Source organism: Gymnoscopelus braueri (assembly GCF_963280865.1).
Source record: "Gymnoscopelus braueri genome assembly, chromosome: 5".
NCBI lineage: Eukaryota > Metazoa > Chordata > Actinopteri > Myctophiformes > Myctophidae > Gymnoscopelus > Gymnoscopelus braueri.
Genome location: NC_137606.1, coordinates 25,871,372 through 25,898,301, shown reverse-complemented (window position 1 = coordinate 25,898,301; position 26,930 = coordinate 25,871,372). Strand labels below are relative to the sequence as shown.

The 26,930-nt window shown below is 41.1% G+C and overlaps 2 protein-coding genes across 2 annotated transcripts in view; one reads left to right on the top strand and one right to left on the bottom strand.

Annotated features, from left to right (window-relative positions):
• ift80 (intraflagellar transport 80 homolog (Chlamydomonas)) overlaps positions 1 to 15,289 on the top strand; it is an 88,641-nt gene extending 73,352 nt beyond the window's left edge. The window contains 7 exon segments of the mRNA XM_080428706.1: positions 13,281 to 13,311; positions 13,314 to 13,369; positions 13,536 to 13,560; positions 13,563 to 13,707; positions 14,217 to 14,304; positions 14,306 to 14,341; positions 14,509 to 15,289. Coding sequence (XP_080284832.1) covers positions 13,281 to 13,311; positions 13,314 to 13,369; positions 13,536 to 13,560; positions 13,563 to 13,707; positions 14,217 to 14,304; positions 14,306 to 14,341; positions 14,509 to 14,619 — 492 coding nt within the window. The 3' untranslated portion in view covers positions 14,620 to 15,289.
• Positions 15,290 to 20,705: 5,416 nt separating this feature from the next.
• Positions 20,706 to 22,052, bottom strand: c15h3orf80 (chromosome 15 C3orf80 homolog). Its single transcript, XM_080429346.1, has one exon. It carries the CDS (start codon positions 21,713 to 21,715, stop codon positions 21,011 to 21,013), a length of 705 nt encoding a protein of 234 aa, XP_080285472.1. The 5' UTR covers positions 21,716 to 22,052; the 3' UTR covers positions 20,706 to 21,010.
• Positions 22,053 to 26,930: the final 4,878 nt, after the last annotated feature.

Sequence of the window (26,930 nt, the reverse complement as noted above, 5' to 3'; positions counted from 1 at the left end):
TGACGAGTTTTGGGTCAGTCTCAGCAACATTGGACTTTAACTGTTTCTTTACTACTCGTACCAGGACCTTCCACTGGTCAAATAGGCAGAGAAGCTCTTTTACTTTTTTCTCAACCCTCAAGTCTGTATGGTCATCTGGCTCATTAACTCTCTCAGTGCCAATTGAAAAAAAAAAATTATTGCGAACCATGCCAACCTTTTTTTTTTTTTTTTTCAAAGTAAAAAAAAGTGCTTAGGAAGCGAGATACAGCCTTTTTCAGTTATAGGTTAAACAAAGAGTGGATGGAGCTGCAAATCTTCAGATAATGATATATTGGGTTCTGAACAATTAAAAAAAAAAAAAAAAAAAAAAACTTTTTTTATTTTTATTTTAAAACTCGGGATTTCTCGTTCTGGCACTGAGGGTATAACCCTAAAACTCGGGATAACTCGAGGTCTGCACTGAGAGAGGTTAACCATCGTGCTAACATCTGGCATTCTGCCTTAGATTTAGCCCACAGTAACTTATGAAAAGCTAAGCTTAGCTAACTAAATACAGACCATAAATAAATCGGAAATAAATGTAACAATTAATAATATTTTCCTCATATCGTATTGCAAATTTAACAAGGCCTTGGAAATCATAAACAGCTGAAAATTAAATAAACAATCCTTATGCAAAACATTTCCAAAGTTAAATTCACTTTCCATATGGTCCTTATCTTTTGTTTCCCGACCTTGTGTATGTTCTGTAGCTGTACCGTTTGTGTCCATAGTAACTGTTCATCAAATCCATGAAACGGGATTGATGGTGTAGAAGTTGTGCTCAGATGCCACAAAGTGAGAGAAGTCAATTTTTGCAGGTGTTGGGTGAAGTTTCTACTCGGTAGATGTAGAGAAGATGGGTAAAGTTTTCACTGTAGCGGACCCAGCTGGACATGAAGGAGTTGAAGCTCGACTGATGAGTTTATCATTTGTATTCGGAACCCAACGTGAAAACTATAGTAGGAACAAAAACATACAATACATATATCAAAAGTCAAATAAATCATTGAATCAATAAAACATGACAAAACATTTCTTAACTTCATATAAACTCTAATCATTAACTCTTTCACTGCCACACTTATTTCAGACTGTGTCGTCCCAGTGCCACGAAAAAGGTGCATTTTTCCTCCGTTTGTTTTTTAACATTGAAGTGAATGTAGCAGCAATTTTTGGATAGCGTTATCTCCTAGTTCCTTTGAGATAACCCAAAAAAAAAAAAAAAAAAAATCAAAAATTTCAACAAAAAAAAAAAAATATTTTTTAAATATTTCCGTCTTTCCGTCATTGGCCATGATAGCCATAGAGCCATCGGACGGGAATTCCCGTTTTTGGCAGTTAAAGAGTTAAGAATACATTGCCACATTATCCATACCATTAGACTGTGCATACATAAACCACCATAAGAAAACAATAAAACTCAATGAAGCATCCACAGTGACAACAGTACCAAAACAGTTACAAAAATAATACCCTTTTCCCCTTCCAGCTAGGCGCTAATGTCAGAGTTCTGTAACCATCTGTTTTTCCTTGACCATACTTTCAGGTCGATATTAGACATACATTCTCCGTGCAGTCCCTTCCTTCTACAAACATTTCTCCTGCCATGCTGTCACTGAGCTAGGCTTAAATACCTTTGATTACTAGCTAGCTCAGCTGTGTGATCACCCCTCCTGCGCGGCGCAGCGTGCAGTTACACCCGTCAGTGACCGTCGTCGCCACTCAAATATAAATGAATTCTTAATAAATTTGCTACGTCTCTGTTCCGGCGGGGACAACTGTCCCCTTTATCCCCGCCTGTCAGCGGGCCTGTGTGTGTGTGTGTGTGTGTGTGTGTGTGGGTGTGTGGGGAGAGAAATAAAGGGAGAGAGAGATTGAGTCTGTAGAGAGAAGGTAGCAGAGAGCTTTATGGGACTAGACCAGCAGGCTTTAATTAGACCCCAATTAGCCTGGTGACACCATTTACCGGATTTACCCCCCCCCCCCAGACTACACTCATAAATATACACTCCAGCGCACGCATGTGTATACACTTACACACACAACACAGTGTCCGGTGAGAGCGTCTATAGTGAGCCTTTGCATGGATTATGATGCAATAACCACAATGCGAGAGAGAGAGAGAGAGAGATGAGAGAAGGGGTTTGAAGGAAACAAGGGAAAAAAGAGGGAGAGCCATTGGTTTTAAGAGCTTTTTCCCCTGCTCCCCTCCTCCACCTACTTCTGGTAAGAGTCTGGTGGCAGTGTGGCTTTTCCCAGAATCACAGAGTATTTTCTTGTCAGTAAGCCCTCACCTGATGGGATTAGCTGTCTTTAATACACATGCTGTATATACGTATATATACAGTCTGAGCACACACACAATTAAAGAGGAAGGGATTTAGACTCCACATCAGCAGTAAGTCAGAATACACATTGAACCAAAGGATTACTATTGCATTTCTAACATTTATCTTAGTGTCTCTTTGGCCTTCGACGAAGAATGGTCATGTATTTTGTGTTGTTGTCGCAGGCAGTCATTTCTGTTTGTTTTGTTTTGATGGTGGAATGTGATTGGGGGGATTACAAGAGTGGTACTGTATGTGTTTTGCTCAGCTGTCGGCCAACTGGTGGTTTAGTCTTCCATCAACAAATTGATGCCCCGTACGTCACCAATAAAGCAGTGACGTACGTCAACACTCATTTCTCTGTATTTTACGATATGGGATAATTGGAAGCTGCATAATACAAATGTGTTATGTTTTGTATGTGTGTGTGTTCTGTGTTGTGTGCTCATCCATACTTTTTTGTATTTGTAGCGCCCTTGGATATGAATGATGACGAAGGTGGATGGTTTCAACGGGTGTATTTATTCTCTTCAACACTGAATGAAGCTGTATTCGAACACCGTGAAAACTATAAAATAGAAATAAATACTGTTACAATCATATTAAATCATTTCATAGTTTCACTCAACAATAAAATCAGTGCATTTCAAAGTATCACTTTCAAAGTACAATTCAACAATAAAATAGTTAATTTATAGTTGATATAATTCAGTGAATGAATAACCCATTTCAAAATGCAAATACCAAACGTACCAATGTACCATAACCAAATCAAACTACCAGACAAACAATTAGTAGATCCCAAAATAAATCAGAAAGAAAATCCAAACAAACGACAAACAAAAGAACACTCCTGTACCTCACTCCGCTATCCAGGGGTGCTATAGAGCGTGCCAACGTGTCGTCATCACGGGGGGGGCGTGGCATTGGTCAATGTTAAGTCAACCTGGTTTTTACCCCTCAAAGATGTCCGCCGCTACCAAAAGACACTTGTTGACGCCCCCTTCAGGATTTTTGGCACGCTCTATACTGGGCTGGGCTGCTTACAAAGCCACCTTGGCTTCAGGTAACATCAAACAATCATTTGTTTGATGTTCAATCGTTGCACCAAACGTCACAACGGGCACTGTGAACACTATATAAAACAAACTTACTCAAACTGCGCACTTAAAGTGCAGAATACAGGGTTATAGGTTGCAAATAGGCTACAGAACGTTAAGGCAAACAAACAAACATTTCGTACCTTGTCGCGCTGATTAGGAGACACGTTGGTGCGTGCTACTGTGCGTCTCTCTCTGAATGAATGGGTCTGTCTGTGTGTGAAGCTAGCATGCCTCAATAAGACCGCAGGAGTAACCGGAAGTGTCAAAACAAAGGTAGCCCAAAACACACAGGAAGTGTCAAAATAAAGTAAACCAAAATAAGCAAAGTAAATAACAAATTAACTTCAAACTAAAGAAAACAATTGAAGTTAAAAGGAACAAGTGTCACAGACACTTACAGTATTACTTTATTGCAGGTTTTTACATTACAAGTTATCAATCTTGCATCATTTGTTTTATTTTTTTACAATATGCATCAAAGAAAAAGGAACAAAAAATGACAAAACATAACTAACAAAATAAAAGTAAGAAAGAAATAATAACTTTTTTCTTTTTACATAAATGAATATATAAATATACAGCGTATATATATATAAAGGAGGGTTGGGGGGTTCCTGTAGTACTTTTAGTTTTACTGTTGTGCTTAATGTATTGCTGTGACCCATTTACTAATTTAATTGTTAGTTTCCAGGTATTTCTAGATGGTGGTTTAACATCCAGCCATTTCCATGTGATTTGTTTTAACATAACTATGCGTATTATTGCGAACGCGGAAGGAGGCGCGGCGAAGCCGCGCCTCCGACCAAGTGGAGCTTACTATGTAACTGTGCTTGGGTTGTGTGTCTGTCTGTCCGTGTGTGTCTCTGTGTGCAGCCGCGCCCCCATGTGACTCACGCTCTCATTGCCTCGCGCCCCCATGTGACTCACGTGCGTGCACTGCCTATTTGCAGCCGCCAGAGTGCGCCAGAGTGCAGGAATTTACACACACACACACACACACACACACACACACACACACACACACACACACACACACACACACACACACACACACACACACACACACACACACACACACAATGTCAATGTTCTCTCCCCATCACGGTGAAATAACACGGATTACAAGTCCGTAAATACACAATATTTTCGAGCTGCGTTCGCTTCCAGCGTTCGCGCGTCTTACTTGTTGTATACAGATATCTCCTTCCCTCTCTATTTCTTTTTTTTTTTTTTGTTTAATATTTTTATTAGGGAAAAATTAGAGTACATAATTATGGGTACATAGGTACAGTTGTATTCCCTTTTTTTTTTTTTGCTTTTTCCCCCCCCTTTATCTCTGTATACATGGGGACATAATGATAGTAATAGAACATTTGCATGGTATAAGGGTTTAGACTTATGTACAATAAAACAGAACAGGTGAGTGAGAGTAATAATACAACAAATAACATAAAAATAAATAAATAATAATAATAATAATAATACAGATGTATGTATATATGTATATATATGCAAGGAAATAATGAGTGGAAAGGATAGTAATAGAATCATCCTTAAAAATAAATAAAAATAAAATAAAGACAAGGAATGAAGGGATGGGAAAGGAGGGGGGGGGGGGATTCAGTCAGAAGGTAGTGTTTGTAATGAATTGAAATAATCAATAAAAGGGTTCCACTTATGGGCAAATTTAGCAGGGGTGCCGTTCACCGAGAAACGAATCTTTTCCAATTTTAGAAAAGACATGACGTCCTTTAGCCACATAGAGATGGATGGGGCCTTGGAGGATTTCCATTGCAATAAAATGCGCCGTCTTGCCAGGAGAGATGTAAAGGCTATTATGTCTAGTTGTGTGGAATTTGCCTGGAGGGGGACACTTGAGACCCCAAATATTGCTATGAAAGGATTTATCTGTATTTCGAAGCCAAAAACCTTTGACAGGGTGGCAAAAAGTTCGCTCCAGAATTTGTTAAGTATAGGACAGAGAAAGAACATGTGGCTCAGATTGCATGGGGAGGCATGGCATCTTTCGCATTGGTCTGTAATAGATGGGTATATCTCGGATAGGCGGGATCTAGAGTAGTGAACTCTGTGAAGTACTTTAAACTGTATGAGTTCTAGTCTTGCACAGGGAGTACTTGATCTTATTCTGTTTAAGGCTTCATTCCAGCACTGGTTAGTAAAGGCTACACCGAGTTCCTGCTCCCAGGCCGCTCGGACCTTGACAGCCGGTTGGTAGTCAAAGGACATTAGTTTCTCATATATGTTAGAAATGAAGGATATCTGGTTGGGTTTCAATGTCAAGAGGTCTTCCCATTTCTGAATGGGAGGGGGAGAAGGATAAGAGGGAAAAAGGGAGGAGACACAGTGTCGGATTTGAAAGTAGCGGAACAAATGCGATGTGGGTAAGTTGAAGTCTAAGGATAACTCCGCAAAACTATAGAACGTACCGTGTTTAAAGAGGTCTCTGAAGCATTTGATTCCTTTGTTCTGCCAGGCAGTGTAAGTAACATCTTCAAAAGACGGGGGAAATAAATGATTCCTCGTTAAGGGCATCAAAGAGGAGGGGGAGACCAATTTGAAATGGCGCCTGAATTGGAACCAGATCTTAAGCGTGGAGCGTATAACAGGGTTGGGTGTAATTTTGGAGGGGTTTATTGTTAATGTAGAGGAGAGAAGAGCCATAGGGGAAGGCGAGGAGCTTGGCAGCGCCTCCAGCCTGCACCATAGAGTCTCTGGGGAATAAAGCCAATAAGACAGTTTTTGGATCTGAGCTGACCAGTAATAGAGCATAAAATTGGGTAAAACAAGGCCACCGTTGAATTTGAATTGTTGCAATAGGGATTTCCTCACTCTAGGTGTCTTCCCATTCCACAGGAAGTTAGTAATGATTTGATCCACAGATTTAAAAAAATGTTTGGGAAGAAACAAGGGGATACACTGGAACAGAAACAGAAATCTGGGCAAGACATTCATTTTGACCACGTTGATTCTGCCTATCAATGATAAGGGCAATGAGTTCCACCTCTGTAAGTCTACTTTGAGTTGAGTGAGTAAAGGGGCATAGTTGGCGGAGTAAAGAGAGGTTAAGGTTCGTGTTGTGTTGATCCCCAAGTACCTAAACCCTGATGGACTGAGTTTAAAGGGGATCTCAGATTGTGTGAGTAACAGAGCAGGTGGATTTATGGGGTAACATTCACTTTTAAGAACGTTTATTTTGTAGCCTGAAAAGGAACTGAATGTGTCCAGTAGACAGGATCGGCGGGATGTTAGTGAGTGGGTCTGATATGTATAAAAGCAAGTCGTCCGCGTATAGTGATAGTTTGAGCTCAACGCCAGCACGGCGGACTCCACAGAATGACGGGAGTGATCTTAGGGCTATTGACAGGGGTTCGATGGCCGCGGCGAAAAGCAAGGGAGATAGGGGACATCCCTGTTTACAACCACGAGATAGTGTGAAGTAGTCAGAGTAGGTGTCGTTGGTGTGAACGCTAGCTTGAGGAGAGGTATACAGAAGCTTGATCCAGGATATGAATCTGTCTCCGAGTCCAAATTTGTGGAGCACTGCAAAGAGATATTCCCATTCGACACGGTCGAAGGCCTTCTCTGCGTCGAGAGAGATGACTACTTCTGCTGTTGAGGGGGAGTGTTCAGAATATATGACGTTAAAGAGGGTGCGGACATTAAAGAACAATTGACGTCCCTTAATAAAACCATTCTGCTCCTCCGATATGATGGTCGGAAGGATCGATTCAAATCGGGTTGCTAAGGTTTTGGCCAAAATTTTTACATCTACGTTCAGTAAGGACAGAGGTCGGTAGGAAGCACAGGAGGTGGGGTCCTTGTCCTTTTTTAATAGGAGAGCTATGGAAGTCTGAGTTAAAGTTTGGGGCAATATACCAGATTCTAAAGATTCGTTAAAGACAGAAATAAGTAGAGGGGCTAGTTTGTTAACAAATTCTTTAAAAAACTCAACAGAGAATCCGTCAGGGCCGGGAGATTTGTTATTTTGCATCGTTTTTATTGAGGCTATAATTTCTACCAAAGTTAAAGAAGTGTCAAGGTGGTCAGCTGCGATAGGGTCGATGGAGGGAACGATTAGATTCTGAAGGAAGTTAGACATGACTGTGGAGTCTGACGGTGATTCTGATTCGTAGAGTGAGGTGTAATAGGTCTTGAAAATCGAGTTAATGGTGTTTGGGTCGGAAGTAGGGTTACCAGTAGAGTCCTTAATGGTGGAAATCAATCGGGAGGAGGCTTGTTGTTTCAATTGGTGGGCTAGTAGTCTGCTCGGTTTATCGCCATGTTCATAATAGTTGGAGCGCGACTTTAATAAGAGGCGTTCCGCGTCTGCCGTAGCGGTGCGATCAAACTCCGCCTGCAAATCAATCCGCTGTTTCTGCAGAGTCGGGGTGGGATTTATTGCATTTTGAAGGTCGAGATCCTGGATTTTTCTTGCCAGTTCTTGCACCTTGGCCTTGCGATTTTTGTTTAGGAAGGCGGAGTACGATATTATTTGGCCGCGTAAATAAGCTTTGAGTGTCTCCCATATCAGTGAGGAGGAGGTGGAGTCGTTTTGATTAGTGACCAAGAAGTCATCGATTGATGAAGAGATAAAGGTATTGAAGGCATCGTCAGATAGCAACAGAGGGTTAAATCTCCATGGTGATGGAGAGCGATTTTGGTCTAAGAGTTGGATGTCCACACTTAGGGGAGCGTGGTCCGAGATAACGATTGGGTGGTACTGAGAGGAAAGAACTTTGGGGATGAGGGAGCCATCAACGAAAAAGTAATCAATGCGGGAGTAGGATTGGTGTACATTTGAAAAAAAAGAAAACTCCTTAGCTTGTGGGTTACGGAATCTCCAGGGATCAATGCATCTATTTCTAATGGTATGGTACGTAATACGATATTGGATGGTAGTAAGGGCTTCTTCAAATGAAAACTGCTTATGATTTGTTCCTGAACTGCCCCAAAACCTTTCAACAATACACCCGGCAAAAATAAAAGATTGTGTGCATGGTTAATCTTCCTTGTTGCACATTTCCTCCAGCAATCGGCACTGCCCGATAGCCTGTATTTTGATATAATTTTTGGTGTTATGAATAGCCTCATGTTAATTTTCCAGGCAAAATCTTTCCAATATTTTCACTGTGTTTAAAGTTCTTTTACATCTTTCCAATCTTCTCCCAAAATTATGATTGCCAGTTCCGTTTCCAATTTCTCTTTAGTGTTTTCCACTTCTAACTTTATTTCCTGTAGGATTCTATACAGTTAGATTTGACTATTTTCAATTATTAATAAATTCCAGTAACCCATGCATTCTCTGACACTGTTCTCTCTGCTGTTTCATGAGAACCCTTTGTAAGTTATTTTTTACCTATATTAAATTTAGTTACTAATGTTTCAAATCATATTATTTGTAATCATCTGTGACTACAAATAATTATACTTTTACTCTACTACAATTATTTTGAAATTTTAGTTACTTTGTAGATTTTGATTATTATTACAAAACATACATTACCCACTTCAGCCCTATATACATTTCGGCAATTTGAAAATAGCCGATCTACTTGTAGCTTGTAGATCTGCTATTTTCATAAGATTTTTATACATTTTATACATTTGAAAACTTTTGAAATGGGACATTCTGCATATTGAGTACTTTCTACTTTTGGTACTCTCCACAGAGTATTTCTACATTATTCTGCATTATTGATTTTATTATATTGATATTTTTACTTAAGTAAAAAATTTGAGTACATTTTCCACCACTGTGCAGAGTGCACATGCATTCTCATGTGCATGTCAGTTTGAATGCCCTGCAGTAGGATTGTAATGAGGTCTATGTGGTGGAGATGAGCAGACTGCTAATGTGGACCCTGTCCCTCCGAGACGCCGTCATAATGACCACCTTGTCCCTTTAATAGTATGCACTCCTTGCGCGCGCGCGCGCGCACACACACACACACACACACACACACACACACACACACACACACACACACACACACACACACACACACACACACACACACACACACACACACACACACACACACACACAGCTCAAAGTGCCCCATCCTTTGATAATAACAAGGGGCATACTTGTCGCAACCACATTATCTGCAGTTCCCCTCATCTTAAAGGGATATTTCACTTTCAAACTTTTTTTAGGTCATTTTTACATCTACTCAGGCTTTGTGAGCTTTTTTGAAAGAATAAAAAAATAAATACAATAAAGAAATAAAATTAATGAATAAGGTAATCAAAAGAACATGGCTCCCTCATGTATTAGGGGGGCAGTATGAGTCACCAGAACCAAGGACGGTGTTTTTGATGAATCTATGATTGTTGAAATGGAGTTTGAAGTTACAATGGGTTTGTATAGTTTGTATAGAAAGTCTAATGAAATGAGAAATCACTTGGATCGCAGTTCAAGAAGCTCACATTATGTACTTTCACCATCACGCCATTACACCAAAGAACTAATTATTCTTCTGCATCCATTAGCTAGTTTTATACAGTATGATTGACACCTCAATAGTGTCCTCAATAGTAATGTTAGAGCCTCTGCCCTTATCATCAGCGGGATGCTCAAAAACACAACAAAAAATAATCTTCACCTCGCCAGCCTGCTTTCACTTTTCTTCTCACAAAGACGTTTCCATGGCAGGGACGGAGCGACCTAGCTGCATGCACAGAACACTGAAATATCTAATTCCTTTTCAAAAAAATCAAAGCCTGTGCACTATAAAGGACGGGCACAGAAATTATCCTTTCAAACATCAAAATGCATGAATGCAGTATGAAGCGAGCCCTAATAAGTTATCATAATGGAATATGACCATTGTTGTTGTGTCCTATATAGCAGTGGTTCCCAAACTGGGGGTCGGGACCAGGCACTGGGTTAGATATCAACTATACTGCACATGGCCAGCACGGAAGAAGTACTTCATCATGTGCGTCATGAGAGAAAAGGTGACAAGTTAATGTCAATGTGTCTCCCTGCACATTCAAACTGGTGGGTGTAAAGTGTAGGACGAATGAAGTTGTCTACCCACGGTCAGCCAGTAGGATGGAGATGCGCAGTGTCCAGGTAGGACTGCTGTATCTCTTCAAATGTCTTTGGCCCAGTTGGTTGAAATCACTTCAAGAGTGCTGCTGATACACTCAGGACTTACCACTGAACTTGCTTGTCAGCCCCCCATATGATGCAACCATATGCATTTCCAGTGCTGAACCTTTCCAGTGCTGAAACCTCAGTTTTGCAATGCAGCTGAGGAATGACTGTATAACATGGCATCCCACCAGGATGCACAATTACATTATAGAGCTGTTCTGGCTGATTCCAGCATACCTGCAAGGTGTCAACAAACGGCTCCATGTCAATCGTGAGATGAATACTGTACATGTCAACCAGTGACCATATATATATATATCTGCTGCCTGCTTGGACACTGGTTGGATGATAAGGTGCGAGAGAGAACTTGACCTGACCTTTAGCACATAGGCCAAAGACTGACCGGCAAGTAAAAATATAACATTAGAAATAGATTCTACACCTATGAACCCCCCCCCCCCCCCAGGTCCCCATATGAAGCACCATAAGTTCACAGATTCACTCATACAACTACAATACAATTTGTTGTTTTTAATCATAATTTAGTACAATGGAACATCACCGTGGGATGGACACCATCTTTGATTTGGCAATAACTAATAACTGATGGTAATTTCACTGATTCAGCCACATTCCTTGAACCCTAAAACCACCTTTCTAGGTTGGACGCACGACAGGACGCGCAATAACCCCATGTTTGCAACTACTTTCGCCTGCGCACTTCACCGGGTATGGACTATATTATAAAGCCATTTAAGCTCCTGGCAGCCACATTGGACACCATCTTGAAAATGATGGCTTTACGAGACATATAATTTCCTAGATTTTTTTGTATGTTCTTAAGCATGCCTAGAGGTACCGGAACCAATTGAAAAACCTTTTGTATTTATTTTTTGGGGGGGTTAAGTAGTATGTTTTCATATATTGACCCATGCAATTTTGGCATAGTGTTATAAAATAAAATGCATGATAGCACCCATAAAGCTACTATTGGTGAAAGGCTATCACATATTTTCTAACTCTAGACATGCATACCTTGACAAAGAAGATCACTATGAGCATTATTCCCCTCAGATGATAATGACCAACCCCCCTGGCTCATGGACTATTGGGCATATTGGAGAGATGCATGATCCCAATTTCCAACTCAGAGATATCCTCCTTTAAGTGTGTTATTGTTGCTCATAGAATTCCATACACCAGATAGGTTACAATGACCAATTTATTTATCTTAAATTTTTATCCCACGATTTTGTAACCCTATTTTTTACACCCAGTGCCAATTGTCTATGTAATCCTGGGCACTACCTTCCCTCCGCCAACCTAGGGAGGCCAGGGCCGAGCTCATGCCTCCTTCAATGCATGAGAGCCAACTGACCTTCTTGTCACCTGACAGGGGAGAGTTTCCCTGGTTGGACGTAGCGCGTGGAAGGAACACGTTATTCCAACCAGTTCCCTTCCCCTCCATCAGGCGCCCCGGCTGGCCAGGGGGAGGCAGTATAGTGACCAGGATTACTGCATGTTTTTGTGAGGGTACCTACCCTAGGAGACACGGGGAGAACATGCAAACTCCACACAGAAAGGCCCTTTTGCCAACCCCACCTAGGGTATGGGCACTGATGACGCAGAGGAGAGAACACGCCCCCAGCGCCCACAGCGTCCCCTGCGGGAATCGAACCCAGGACCTTCTAGCTGTGAGGCGACAGCACTACCGACTGTGCCACCGTGCCCCCCTACAATGACCAATTTATAACTGGATATTCATAATCATTTAGAGTGATTCTGTGCATGTGATTAATTTTGAGCTATATGGACAGTTGTGTATAAATACCAGCCCAGCTCCACAAGTAAAACCAGAATCATCAGGCCATAATTGATAGCCTAATTTGTTTTATGTGGGCAACAGTGTAGTCACTGTATGACTGCACTGTCACTGTCATGTTGTTGTATTTTTAAATAAAAAAATAATTAAAAAAATATTACGATACAGTATGACATCATGACAAGATCGTAAAAAATGTTGTGAGACAATATATCGTGACACTCCTGGGGAGGGTTAATCTTTTTTTTTTAATCACTTGGGGAGTGTCATTGATTTTATTTATTTTTAAATGGAGGGTCCATTTTAGATCAGGGCACATACATTTTCTCCAGGGGTACACTTCTTTAAAAATCGACCTGTCCCTTAGTACATGTGTTTTATTGTTGGACATTCATCATGGCAGGTTATAATATGGGCTTTTGACAGCCCCTCTTCGTATCGGCCCGTTCCGACCCACTTTCACCCCTGAGTACCTGCCAGGCGAGTACAGTGATGGCCCCATGAAGACAAAGCCATACATTTGCATTTATATGTGCGAGGGTCGATTCACTGGATGTGTGTCCGCGACGGACGATGAGCCAATGGCTCAAGGCAGCAGCAGTCCACGACGCATCTATTGTTCTGGGGGGAGGGGGTTGATTTCTTCTTTTTCATTCAAAATTTTACACGGTACACCTACCATCCCCTCGTGGCCAAAAAAGGTCCGGCTGCCGGGGTTGGGAAACGCTGTGATAGAGGATAGCATTTTGAATGAAAATATTGTGAACTGACCTGCCTATTTAAATGGAGAGTGTTTCACTTGTGAAACATCTGTTCGCACAAGTGCGTGCGAGAAACAGGGTGTGTAAGACATTGTCTGTCGTTTTTTTCCGTCCCTTTAGGAACAGTCCTTATGGGCATGTCTTGCTGGGATGGGATGGCTAACAGAGAGTTAACTGCAGCAGCGGTGGCCTATACTGCCATTGGAGAGGTACAGTAACTGTTTCTAAATAGGATTAAACCAGTCAATCCCCCTCATCTACCTCCATGCTATCGTTTAGGCAAAATCCTGAGAATGGACATCTCTTTATCTCTACAGCTCTGCTTATGATTCCCGGTCTTCTCTCTCTCTCTCTCTCTTTTCTCTCTCCTATAAGATACCCAGAGTGCACTACATAAACTTTATAAGGAGCAGCCCTCTAAGGAATCATCTGTGGCTCGCATGCTGCTGTTTAGTGGACATGTCCAGGAGGCTGAGGCCACTCTGCTACAGGCTGGCCTCATCTACCAGGCCATACAGGTCAACATCGACCTCTCCAACTGGGAGAGGTAGGAGTGTGTGTGTGTGTGTGTGTGTGTGTGTGTGTGTGTGTGTGTGTGTGTGTGTGTGTGTGTGTGTGTGTGTGTGTGTGTGTGTGTGTGTGTGTGTGTGTGTGTGTGTGTGTGTGTGTGTGTGTGTGTGTGTGTGTGCAGTCTGAGCAGCCTTTTCTAGGGCTCCGTATGAAAAGGGGCACTTTTTATAGAGTTGAGGCTAAAAGTAGAACGTTAAAGATAAAATTAGCAGATTTTTAACCTGGATCCTGTTGTTCTATTGTGGGAGGACATGTGGAAATCTGACTTATGCACCTGGCTCGGATATGTCCGGATGACACATTTTACAGCAGAGTTTGCTATGTCCTCAGACTCCTCACAATAGGATAAAGGATTGACGGTTAATGAATAAATGCCTGTCAATAGGGTGGAGCTCGAGTATAGCAGCAACACAAAGCTGAATGTGTTTTCATATTGTTTTCATGCCGTTGAAATGTGCAGTGGTCAGTATCTTTCTTTGTCTGCAGAGCGTTGGAGCTGGCTGTGAAACATAAGACCCATGTGGATACTGTGCTGGCCTACAGAGAGAAGTTTCTACAGACATTTGGCAGGAAGGGAGACCAATAAGAGGTTCTTGCAGTACGCTGAAGGGGTAGGCTGTAACAACTTGTCATCAGCACAGTACATTATTTTGACTTTAGCGTAGTGTATTGTAGCCATTTTCCTCAGCTTGTGTTACACTGATTAAGGCAGATTGCCCAGTCTTATCTTAGTCCCATCTCTCTCTCTCTCTGTCTCTCTGTCCTCTCTGTCTTTCAGGTTGAGGTGGATTGGGAGAAGATCCAGGCAAAGATAGAGATGGAGCTGTCGAAAGAGAGAGAGAAAGCTGCTAATGTCTCTGTTCGGAGTAACTTGCCTTCACGGCGTTGACCTTCAGGGGACCCACTCCCCATATTTTTTCTTTTGAAAAGTCAACATTCAGAAACTGACAATTCCTCCTCAGTGGTTTGGCTTGGCCTCTGGAACACGTTCTACATACAGAGGACAATACCTAATGCTGTCATTTACCAGTACAACACTACTTTAAAAAATGCAGTAAGAAAGAATTGAAGATGTGATGGTTGTTTGGGCATTGGCAACACACACATCACCACTGCAGCTTTTTGGGGTGTATGACACATGTTATACATACCATTCTGTCACTGTCTCTATAGGTCTGAGGCTGATTTCACCTGATAGGATGTGTGGAAATGTTGTACATATTTCCACATTTCTCTTGCAGACAACATCTCCACAAAGTCGCATCCTTTATGTATCCAAACGGAGCCCTAAGGGTCTGTTTTTTACTCGCAGAGTATAAAACACTGAGGGTTTGGTTTTACCGCATACCCAAGTGATTTGGCCTCAATGTCATGTCGGCTTCTTGTTCAGTGCATTGCATAACTCAAGGCTGGTTACTGTTATTTTGAATGTCTATTATTGTTTCTGTTTCCTGTAAGAAAGATTTGTGTTTTTTCTACAAATAGATATATTTGCAATTACAAATGTGAAGCCTTGTCTAATGCAAACAAATAAATAAATATGTTTACTTATATATTCAGCTATGTCTCCTTTGGCTTTATAGATTCATTATATGTTTATATGCAGTGTGAGTGCACACACCTACATGCATGCACGTGCCTACTTTGTGAATTATTGCCTTATTTCCATCTCTGCCGAGGTGTGAAACCACTGCTTGCCATGCAGCTCCACCCCCTGGTTGGCTGAGAGCCAGTGCATCAGTGAACTATTTACAGTCCATCCATCTCCTCTAGTGGCCCAGGAGACAAAGGGGGACAGATGAGGGAGACTATTTGTCTCTCGACTGTCCAGGAACAAAGTCCTCTGCAGTGTTGCCAGATTCTGTGAGAGAAACAAGCAACCAGGTCTAGGAAAACCAGCCCAAAGAAGCGACTATGGGCACATGAGCACTTTAACATATACATCAGCTATTTGAAAATAGCAGATCTACAAGCTCACAACGCGTCGCATCGCGACGCGTTGTGAGCTTGTAGATCTGCTATTTTCAAATAAAGTCTTGCAGGGAAATTATAATAAGCAGATCTGGCAACCTTGGTCCTCACTTCTGGACAGTACATATATATATCAAGGGCCCCCAATACTGTACCAGTGACTGAAAAGCAATAGTGGTTGAAAACTCCAGAGAACAACTGAATGGATGTAGGAGGGGGAAATTAGGTTAATCTCTCACCCATGTATCTTATTATTTCATTTGCCCTTTAAACTATGTATTTCTCTCTTTCCTTGTCTCTTTCTTCAAGCTCAAAACTTCAGCTCCGTTGTACTGTATGTGTGATAAGCAATGATCGACTCTGGATACACTCCCCTAGTCAAGAGAACTGATGTACCGTCTGCCAGGAGTCAGGTTTTACATGCATGTATGAGTATGCACTTTCCTCTGCTAATAACTCACTTAAACTCAGTGGTCTGGTAAAATACTGTGTACTGTACCTTATGTACTATAGTTTATGGGATGCATCAAAAGTTCAGTCAGGGATTCTTAGTACATTGGTGATATATTTTACAGTATATCAGGATACATATATGGATACGTATATTTTTCTTAGATGGAACTTTGTCCAATATTTAATGTGAATCCTATTGTTCTGTTGTTAAGGGAACGTGTGAAAAATCTGGCATTAAACATCCCAGTGCATTTTGTGTGTCGAGAACTTGAGCTGGAAAATCACTGCCAGCAACACAAAACTGCACATTTCACTGAGTTTTACGTAGGCTGGCAATGATTTTCCAGCACGAGCTCTACACACTGAACACATTGGGAAGTGTTATGTCAGATTTTCACTTTACAATATACTAACTCAGTTTATACATTATGTATAAAATATCGGTGAAGTTATCTTTTACGGAGCAGGACAGTAATGGCATTATTTATTCCATTAGGAATGGAAAGAAAGGTCTGTATGTATTGATTTTAGATGCAAACGTAATGCTTAAAGGGCAAGACCACTTTGGTAGAGGTTTGGGTTGTGTAGTTACTTTGCCATGATGTAACTCCAAGATGGTCAAGAAAAAAATATTGCAAAATATGCTCCCCATTGACTTACATTGTACAGTAAAACGGCTCTCAAAGTCGCTCTTTTAGCATGTAAACGAATGTAAACAAAGTCTATTCAGACAATATAAAACATCACCAAACCCAGTACTGTTTTTTTTATTTTTATAAAAATGTTACTTACTGTTGATTTAGCTATTTTTATTAGAAAGAAAACCTGGACTGGATCGGCGGATCCGGATCTTCAAATAGTAAAATCATCAGGAAGTTGACATTTTTATTAAAAAAATTAACAGTACTGGGTTTGGTGATGTTCTATATTGTCTGAATCAGCTTAGTTTGTGTTCGTTTATGGGCTAAAAGAGTCAATGTAAGTCAATGGGGAGCATATTTTTAATTATCAATTTCTAATTAATGGAGCAATTATTTTCCATTTCTTGACCACCTTTGGAGTTACATCATGGCAAGGTAACTACACAAACCAAACCTCTACCAAAGTGGTCTTGCCCTTTAAGATGTATCTGAATCATGTGTATAGCCATAGTTTACCAGCCAGTCTTGTATTATGGACCCCATCTTATCATTTGCAGAATTGTTTCCAATTAATTTATATTTTTAGTGCTGGCTCTATTTGATTTATTTTAGATTATATGCTTATATATATTATTCTATATATTTAAGATTCAGCTGCTCAGGTGGTCACGATACCCAGTATATAATCTTTGAATATACAATATAGTAGATTGATAGAAAAAATAAAGAAGACAAAAAAACTTTAGCTTGTTAATTTTCTACTTTTCTACTTTTATGCCCAAACAAGGCAAATGTCATTAAAACAGCCTCCCTGTACATAATGATTGAAGGCTAATGCTAATTAATATTCTTTGCTGGTAGCTTAGAACTATTCCTTCAATCCTTTATTTATTTGTTATTGTTTATTATTGCTGCTTGTGTGTGTGTGTGTGTGTGTGTGTGTGTGTGTGTGTGTGTGTGTGTGTGTGTGTGTGTGTGTGTGTGTGTGTGTGTGTGTGTGCGTGCACGTGTGCGAGTACATACTAGTTTGTGAGTTTCTGTGCATTTGAGGAAAACGCAAAGCGCCTTGTCATAGCCAGATCTCCTACCAGGGACTGTGGAAAGCTCAGAATATCCAAGTCTTACACCATCTGATTAAAGTTTAATGTTGGGAACTCTAGAAGACTGGTTAAACCCAAGGTCCCTAAGCCCACTATTACGGGATGTCCTGGGTGAATTACAATGGCTGTGGAGGAGAGAGAGAGAGGGACATCCAACATTAACACAGCTTGTGACTTGGACAGGATTCATTCAAAAGCAAGTATGTGGTACATTTCATTGTCACTGTAAAAAGGAAAAAAGAACACACTCCCAAATAGAGGTGCTGGCTGGAATAACATACCATTTAAATAGTGAAGAACTTGAATAGCTGCACACATTTCTCCTTGATAATTTATTCACCAGCATTTCAGCAGTCAGGCCTTCATCAGGGCATGATGAAAGGGTATGACATTTCATTGTCATTACACTCCTCCTCATCTATCCATCTGTGGTCTTGTAAGCGTGGATTTAATGTTTTTTAAGTGCAAACTCCACCCATCCATAAATTTCCCTTCTCTCAAAGAAAGACATGAGTGGTGTTCTATATAGCTCGGCCATCATGGCTTAACAGTATTGGATTACACAAGCCACTACTTGTACACAGACAGAATTTATCTCATTTACAGTGATCAAGATGGGTTGTCCTGTACAAGATCGCACAGTTTCATGGAAGTTTGCAGTGTCTTAAATACTGACCCTCACTTAATAATGAAGTAGTTGAAGACAAAATATCCTACTCTTTACTTCAGGTGAATGAGGATGCTTGGATATGCTGCTTGGTAATCCAATACCATAACAAGTCTGTGTCACTTACTCTAATGGCTAATATCCACTTTGAAGCTCTTAAGATAAATCAGTTTAGGTCAACTGATAAGGTGGACTGGGGGGTGAGTGCCATGGGGGGGAGTATCAGTGATTATAGAAGAAACAGAGTAAAGGTTATTAAAGCAGGGCAGGATAACTTGCTAGGACAACTGTTTTTCACCTTTTCCCAATTAGAATTGTGTAAATAACGGAGACTATTGTCGTTTTTCTGGTGGATAGATTTTCAACCTCTAATGGACTTGTCAGTTGATGAGAGAACCAACTATATTAATTGGTTCTACAGTATCTGAACTGGAGGATGCGCAAGTATGACTGTTTACAATTAATGCCAACATAAAGTAATGCCTAATTCCAAATGGACCTTTTCAAATGTGACATTATGAGACATTTTAATGGATTTAAATGATTCATGCCATTGGGTCTTAGTTCACGAGAACAAGAGCCACTGTATAGCCATTTAGTGAAGTGCAGCGAGTGGTCAATTTGGGACTACTAAAATATTGCTACCCGTCTCCTGTCTTGGCCATTAGTCATTAGAATTCAATCATTAACAATATTAATGCAATAGATCACTTAGGTGTAGTTGACTGTCATTCTTTTCCCTCTGTCGGCATACAGACTTCCAGTCTATCCACATACAAAGTCATCATTATCCACTAAGTCTGTCTCATCCTTGTTTCCTGTCAGCCTGACCCCTGTCTGTGTTTTGTGTCATACGGTCTGTGGCTGTCCTAAGGCTGCTGAGGCAACAGTTAGTCTGACAGGCTTTCATCATCAAAATGTAACGTTCCTTCTTGGCACCCCACACTGCATCACTGTGCCAGCTGAAGCCTCATCTCTGCCCGAATCCAGAACCTAAAATAAAGTGATATAGGGCCTACGGTACGTGGCCTGAAGCTTAAGGCCCTGTGAGACGTTCAGAGCGCTTCGACAGTGTTACATTGTTGCTGCTGCCTCGGGATTTGGAGTAGGCCTTTCACACTCAAGGCTGCTTAAACATGCTAATCGGCCGGCTATCAGGAAGGTGTGTGTGTGTGTGTGTGTGTGTGTGTGTGTGTGTGTGTGTGTGTGTGTGTGTGTGTGTGTGTGTGTGTGTGTGTGTGTGTGTGTGTGTGTGTGTGTGTGTGTGTGTGTGTGTGTGTGTGTGTGTGTGTGTGTGTGTGTGTGTGTGCACGCGCGCTCAGGCCTGTATGGGTCATTTTGGTAAAATTGGCAAATTAACTTAACCATTTAATAAAATGTGAGTTTATTTACAGATGCCACAACACATAATATATAGAGAATAGTTCCATGCATTTCCCTTATAATATCGTTTCAGCTCACATTTTAGTGTAATTTGGCCTATTTTTTCCGACAAGTGGATGCAAATGTGTTATCCACCGCCTAAGAATTGTGGATCTCTCAAGCACATTAGACAATAACTTGTCTTCAGATTAAAGATCAAGCTCAGGAAAGACAAAGGGAGAGAAGAGAAACTGCCTCATGGTGCCACTGAAATGTTAAGCACTAAAGTAAAGCCCAATGCAACCCTGCCTAATGCGATTGTACCGCTGCCAAATGAGCTGTCTCTGACACAAAAAGGCCAATATCAGCTGCCTTCTCCTACTTTATTATCTCCTTTACTCCGTCCAAACGGGCAATTTGCATACAAAAGGCGTGTCGTCAATCCCATGAAACACACACATTTTCTCAGTTATTATTTCCTTTATTCCAAAGATTCAGCATTAATTGCACTTGAGTTTATATAGTCTGCAAGATAATTGTCTTGCTAATATATTAAGAAATAGCCAGGTCTCTGCAGCTAAATATCCTAGTAGGCCAAGTGGTTCTCAACCAGTGGTCCTTGAGGGGGTTCCAGGTGGTCCCCAGCTAAATGATGGAGAGTTGGTAACCAAATGGACCCCTATAGATCTTTCACTCTTGAGAGTGTAAAATTAAACCAAATGGACCCTTATGGGTCCATTTGGTTTCATTTTACACTCTCAAGAGTTAAATTGTTGTAAAACATCTGCATTACTTAATTTACAAGAAGTCTACACAATTTGAGAATGTCGAAGAATTGTTATTTTGATCAACGTTTGCCTCTTATCTCTCCTATATGGTACCAACATCAATACAGCATGGAATTGTGGACACAATCTTATCCAACGATAACAAAATCAAAGTTTTGTTTTGGGTCTGAGAGGCAAAATCTCATCAAACGGATGGATCCGTGGCTCGAATGCGAATAAATAACGGACCTTGATATGAAAAAGGTTGAAAACCACTGTAGTATAGGCTGCTCCAAAATTGTAGCTATATATTTTCCCATCAGACAGAGTTCCTGGATCCCCGGCAACTGTGCTGGCGCCCTGACACTGACTCCGACACCTCCGGGGCATCCTGTCTCTGTTGGCCGGGTATCTGTTCCGCAGCTGCGCCCCCTCTGCCGGGTCCCGTCCCTTCATTCTCGCACAGCAAGTTATCATCCGACCGGTCCCTGTGCATGCTCTCCTGCATGCTCTCCTCATACGTGGGCAAATATTTCACCTCGTCGTAGGCCGGCAAGAGGATCATCGGAGATCCGAAGTCCCCCAGGCTGTATTCCGGATACCTCTCCAGCAGAGAGTCCTGAGACGCGGTGGCGTGCCCGTGAAAGAGCGACGATCCGGGCTCCTCGGGACGGTGGTCGTTGTGGCCGCCGCCGCTGGGGTGTCGCCGGCGGGGCCGCGGGCAGATGATCCGCTGAATGAAGTAGCCCATCGCGAAGAGCAGCAGGAGGATCAGGATGCCCGACAGCTTGCGGGTCACCCAGCCCACGTTGTCGAAGAAGACGTGTATGGGGAGCTTGCAGCAGCGCACCGGGGAGCTGAGGCTGCCGTTGCCGCTGAAGAAGACCGGCGGGCAGCACTGCTGGCCCTCGCCGCACTGGAGCTCCTCTCCGCAGCTCCGCAGGGCATGGCAACACGAGAGCAGACACGCCGACAGAAAGGCGCTCGTTGTCCGGCCGTCGCCCGGCAAACAGGACATCATCATTATGTTTTAATAATTGTATTTTTTATATATATCTTTTTTTAATCTCGGACCGTCCAATAGGAGGATGGATGGTACCCCGTTAAAGTGCGCGCGTCCTCTGTGCGTATAATTGTATTGTTTTAATCTTAAAGTAGTTCCAGGTGGTAACAGGTTCCAGTCTCCAGCTGTGCGCCAAACCTCTCTCTCCTCATCCGTCCTGTAGTCACTGCAGAGCGGCGCGGGATAGCAGGTGCCCCCCCACTGAGCCTCACAACGGAGGATCGGTGATATATGATCTATCCGTTGCAGGCAGATAGTAATCATGAATAATCTTGGGTTATGATTACGGGAAGATAACTATTATTATGTCCCCGTAGAGTAGACAGTGCCCCCTTCCCGTGTATTAGCCCGCAAAGATGGTCGTCATTGTTTGACATTGAGGAGTCTCCACGAAGCAGGTGACTCCGCAGAAGTAGTCTCTCGGTCACTAAAGGGTGCCATGCGGTCAGTGCCACATGATGCAACCTGTAAGGTTGATGGTCTTGCTATGGGGTGCCAACAGACCATCCCCCATGCGCTCATAAAAAATGTATGCTTCTGAAGGGGTTGTAAATGGCCCATTAGAGCCTGGATTCATACCACATAGCCTACATCGGTGGTTCTCAACCTGTGGGTCGGGACCCCCAAGGGGGTCCCCACATGATTGTCTGGGGGGGTCCCCGGATGACAGTAAAGTGACAATTTAAAATTTAAAGCAAAAAAAAAAGGAAAAGAAAAAAAGACCACTACTGAATCAAAAGTAATCAATAAACTATACTACGGTATAAAAACTGGTCAAACATTGGACAAATTATCAAATAATATAAGAATGAGGCACACATTGTGAAATTAGCTGATCTACAAGCTCACAACATGCTAGGCGTTGTGAGCTTGTAGATCAGCTATTTTCACAATATTTATCTGCATGTGAACCAAGTCAAACTAAATGTAATGCCTCAACTCCTACATTCCAAGTGCTTGTCAGGGTGGGGGGTCCCCGGTTCAAATATGATTCTTTTGTGGGGTCGCGGCCTGAAAAGGTCGAGAACCACTGGCCTACACTAGAGGACCACACACTGCTGCATGCAACGTCCAGGAACATAAACACTTAATTTCCATGAGCTTAAATAACAGGCTTCTTGATTGAAGTTGTTTGAACTCATGAGTCCTAAAGTCAGTCAACCTATGCAGCTTGTTCTATTGCAATGAACCAATGGCTGCAGTAGTTAGTTTATACTTAAAGTCCTATTATAATTATATTATATTATGATAACAATAATGCATACTGCACAGTAAAATTATCAATGTTAATTTAACTCTACGAGTCTAACCCAAAGTCTTTTGCACACCTGAATGAAATATTGGCAACGTCTGTTGGTGATAAAATAATTAATAATATATATATATATTAAACACCTGCACACTGTCTTCACTAGCTCAATACTTTTTATAGCAATTTTATAGCAAAAAAGGACCAGCGTTACATTAACATGACAATTTTACTGTGTGTAGATTGTTACTGCATCTTAAATAAAAGAGGATCTTACTGATGACAGCTCAGACTGAAGGCCAAAAGGATTCTATCTCCCCAGGTCAAAGGGGGGATTCCCTCTTAGCCTAGTGGTAGATGTTTGGTTTCCCATAAATGTGGAGGAGTCAGGTTCGAATCTCGGGCGTTACACTGGTGCCGGGGAGTCAAACGGGGATGAATGTAGCAGAGAAGCTCAGCCTGAAGGGTCTTCAGTCTCTTCACACATGGGCCTGTGGCTCTTCCCACATGGGTGAATTTGGTGTTACAATAGCATGGTAGCTTAGAACTAGTAGAACTACTCCTGCAATATTTTACATTATTTATTTGTTATTGTTTTTTATTCCTATAATATTGAGGAACCAATGCCAAATAATGTTATTCTTGTATAGACCTACTCATATCTAACAATAAAAATCTTGAATCTAAAAACTGTTGTGAGTCTTGTAAAATGTGAAGGATTCTCTATGACCTGGGAACATTTCCCCAATAACGTTACTCTTTGCCAGTCTGTGTTTGTTCCTCTCGCCTAATGCACAATGTGCCAAATTCAATTACTGGAGCATTATGACGTGAAATTCACTGGAAGAGGAGCATCATGCTGCCTAATTTATGCAGCATCATATTTCGGCCCGTAATCTACGTCTATTAGAGAAACGTGATAGCAGGGTGCACTGCTTTAACCAGATAAACAAATATACAATCAATAGCCCAGGCCAGTGGTTCTCAAAGTGTGGCCCGGGGGCCCACAGAGTCCGTTGGAGTCAGTTTTAACCACTTTCAACCCAACATCCATATTTTGGGCTTGTCATAGGTGCAATGTTTAAAAAACGTTTCAAATAAAAGCAAAAATAGACGATCTACAAGCTCACAACGTGTCGCATTGCAACATATTGTGAGCTTATGTTAATCTGCTATTTTTCATGACACACTTGATTACAAAAAAACACTTACAGAATTTGCCTGTGAACTGTTGTTGTTGATTCAAACTCAAATGTAAAAGCCATAATTTCACTTCAAACAGGATTAGCACAAAATCCGTGTGGATTGTTATGGCAGAACTTCTGGTATTATTACAATGGGTCCATCCTGTTTGAATGACAAAAGGTCACAACAAAAGGTCTTAATTCAATCTTTACATAGTTCCTATTCTAAATAGTTAGGGGTGTCAATGAGACTGTGATGGATAAACAGAGAGAAAACAAAGAGTACAATACACAGTATGTCTGGCCGCCCACTTGAGGGAGTCTCACCGACACCCTGGTCAGAACAAAAGTCAATGATGTGCAAAAGGTTTGACGCAGGACGTCAGACCACGGTGTAAGCCACACCCAGCTAGACCAGTTGTCAGGACAATCAACATACATTTTAACAGAAATATGATACATATGAACAATAACATTTTCCCACTACATTCCCCGTTTTGACAATTATTTTGAAATATATTTTGACAATGTTGTTGACATTACAGCAATATGAAGATGTAAAAATCAATAAACTGGTAAATGTAAAAAGAATGCTCCATTGCAGGTGGATGGCGAAAAACAGCTGTAAACATTTATGTTTTTTTAAGAAAAACTAAACATTTCAACCTAAACCTAAAACAATAAATAGCATAGCATATAGCAGATGACTTTCAAACTTCAAAGAATATAACACATGAATACTGCAGTTTATCATGTACAATCATTTATCCTGTGAAGGAGTCACATGTTTATTCTAAGTTACAGCAATTCACCCATTTTCAACCATATCTTCTTAATTAGTCCTCACTAATGCTCATTGTAGGATGGCACAATTTCTGTCTACTCACTCTATGTCTCATTGGTGGACTATGGACAGTTCAGAAACCTGCCTACCCGTGACATCATCGATGGGGATTCCAAGCTAATAGAAACTACAGCCTTTCTCTTCCTGGAAAGTTAGGATGCTGAAATAGAAGCCATTGTTCTCGCATTAATAAATATAAAAGTTTGACGTTTTGTGTTTGTGTGTGTGTGCGCGCACTGTGCATGTGCGTGTGCGTGTGCACGTGTGCACGTGTGCACGTGTGTACGTGTGTACGTGTATGTGTGTACGTACGTGTGTACGTGTGTGTGTATGTGTATGTGTGTATGTGTATGTGTATATATACACACAATACGCACAATATACATAATATACACAATATACACAATACACAATCAATACACAATACACAATACACAATACACAATATACACAATATACACAATACACAATATTATAATTTTTAAATTCAGATTTATTTTTTGCAGCAACTTATTCATGTTTAATATTCTCTTTTCTCTCTTTTCTCTCTTCTGTTTATCATCTAGCAGCCTACAAGTCTGTATCATTGTACCACTTCCTGTCTCCATGTTCCCTTAATTCCCTGAAAGGCACCACAAAGTGCTGGCCCTGGGTAAGCAAGATTGATTGAATATACTCAATGTATTTCTCTTTGTCCATCTATCTTTTTCTCCCTCCATCTAAAAGGATCTTTCAGCAGCCACATCACACTAATTGGAGATCAACCATATCCCCTTAGGAAATGGAGAAAGGGACAAGTGTTCTGGATGATGTCCCCACCACACCATCCTCCTCATTATGCCCACATTGCCCATAGCATATTCTTTTAAAGTGAGTTTTCTGCAATCTAATAGAGATGATGAGATTTGGAATTCTTGGATGTAGACAGGGAAGGACAGACTGAAACACGGACACAGAGAGCAACAGGGTTTTGATTCAGTGAATCAGCGAAGAGGAGATATGATGACAGGGAGAACTAAAGCTGAACCTTAACCTAAAGGACAACTTTATTTTTTTTACAACCAAGGTTTATATTTTAGCTTGTAATTAAAGTAAATAAAAGATGAGTGTTTTTTTCTTTCATTTACTGCTTTCTACAGTTTTAGCAATTTTCGCTATCTTTTTTACAGTGGGCGGGGGCATTCTGTCCGGTGGCTAAATATGTCTTTTTTACACAATAAAAAAGGTCCTGTGGTCTTTGATGGCCAGATGTGAGTTATTGGGGGCTAGAAGAGCTACTGCAAATAATAATAAAATATTGTGTAAAAAAAGACATATTTAGCCACCGGACAGAATGCCCCCGCCCACTGTAAAAAATATCGCGAAAATTGCTAAAACTATAGAAAGCAGTCAATTTAAAAAAAAAGTTAACACTCATCTTTTATTTACTTTAATTACAATCTAAAACATAAACCTTGGTTGTAAAAAACAAAGTTGTCCTTTAACAGCATGACAGAGCTGTTAACACTAGCCACAGAAAGAAGAATGTGCTCCCACTGCATTAGCTTAAATGAATACACAAAGTTGTAGCCTCCTGCCCGGCTAACAATTAAAGCAATAACACCTAATATATTACCACAATAAATGTACTGTTCTGCATGTTTCCATTAATGTGGCACAAGGGCCTCTTGTGTTGTGCTTAATAATTCAGCCTTATGGGGTCCATTAGGCCTGTGTAGTGATGAATGGCAGCGTTCATATTCTTGTCAGAGATGTTGATGTATAGACCGCCCAGTGTTCAATGTCACGGTTATCTCGTCTGCATTAATTATGACACAAAGAGTTCCCTGTCAGGCCTTGGACTTTGTTAATGGAGTCACTCATGGCTGTGATTTTCTCTTTGTTTGCACCATAGCAGAA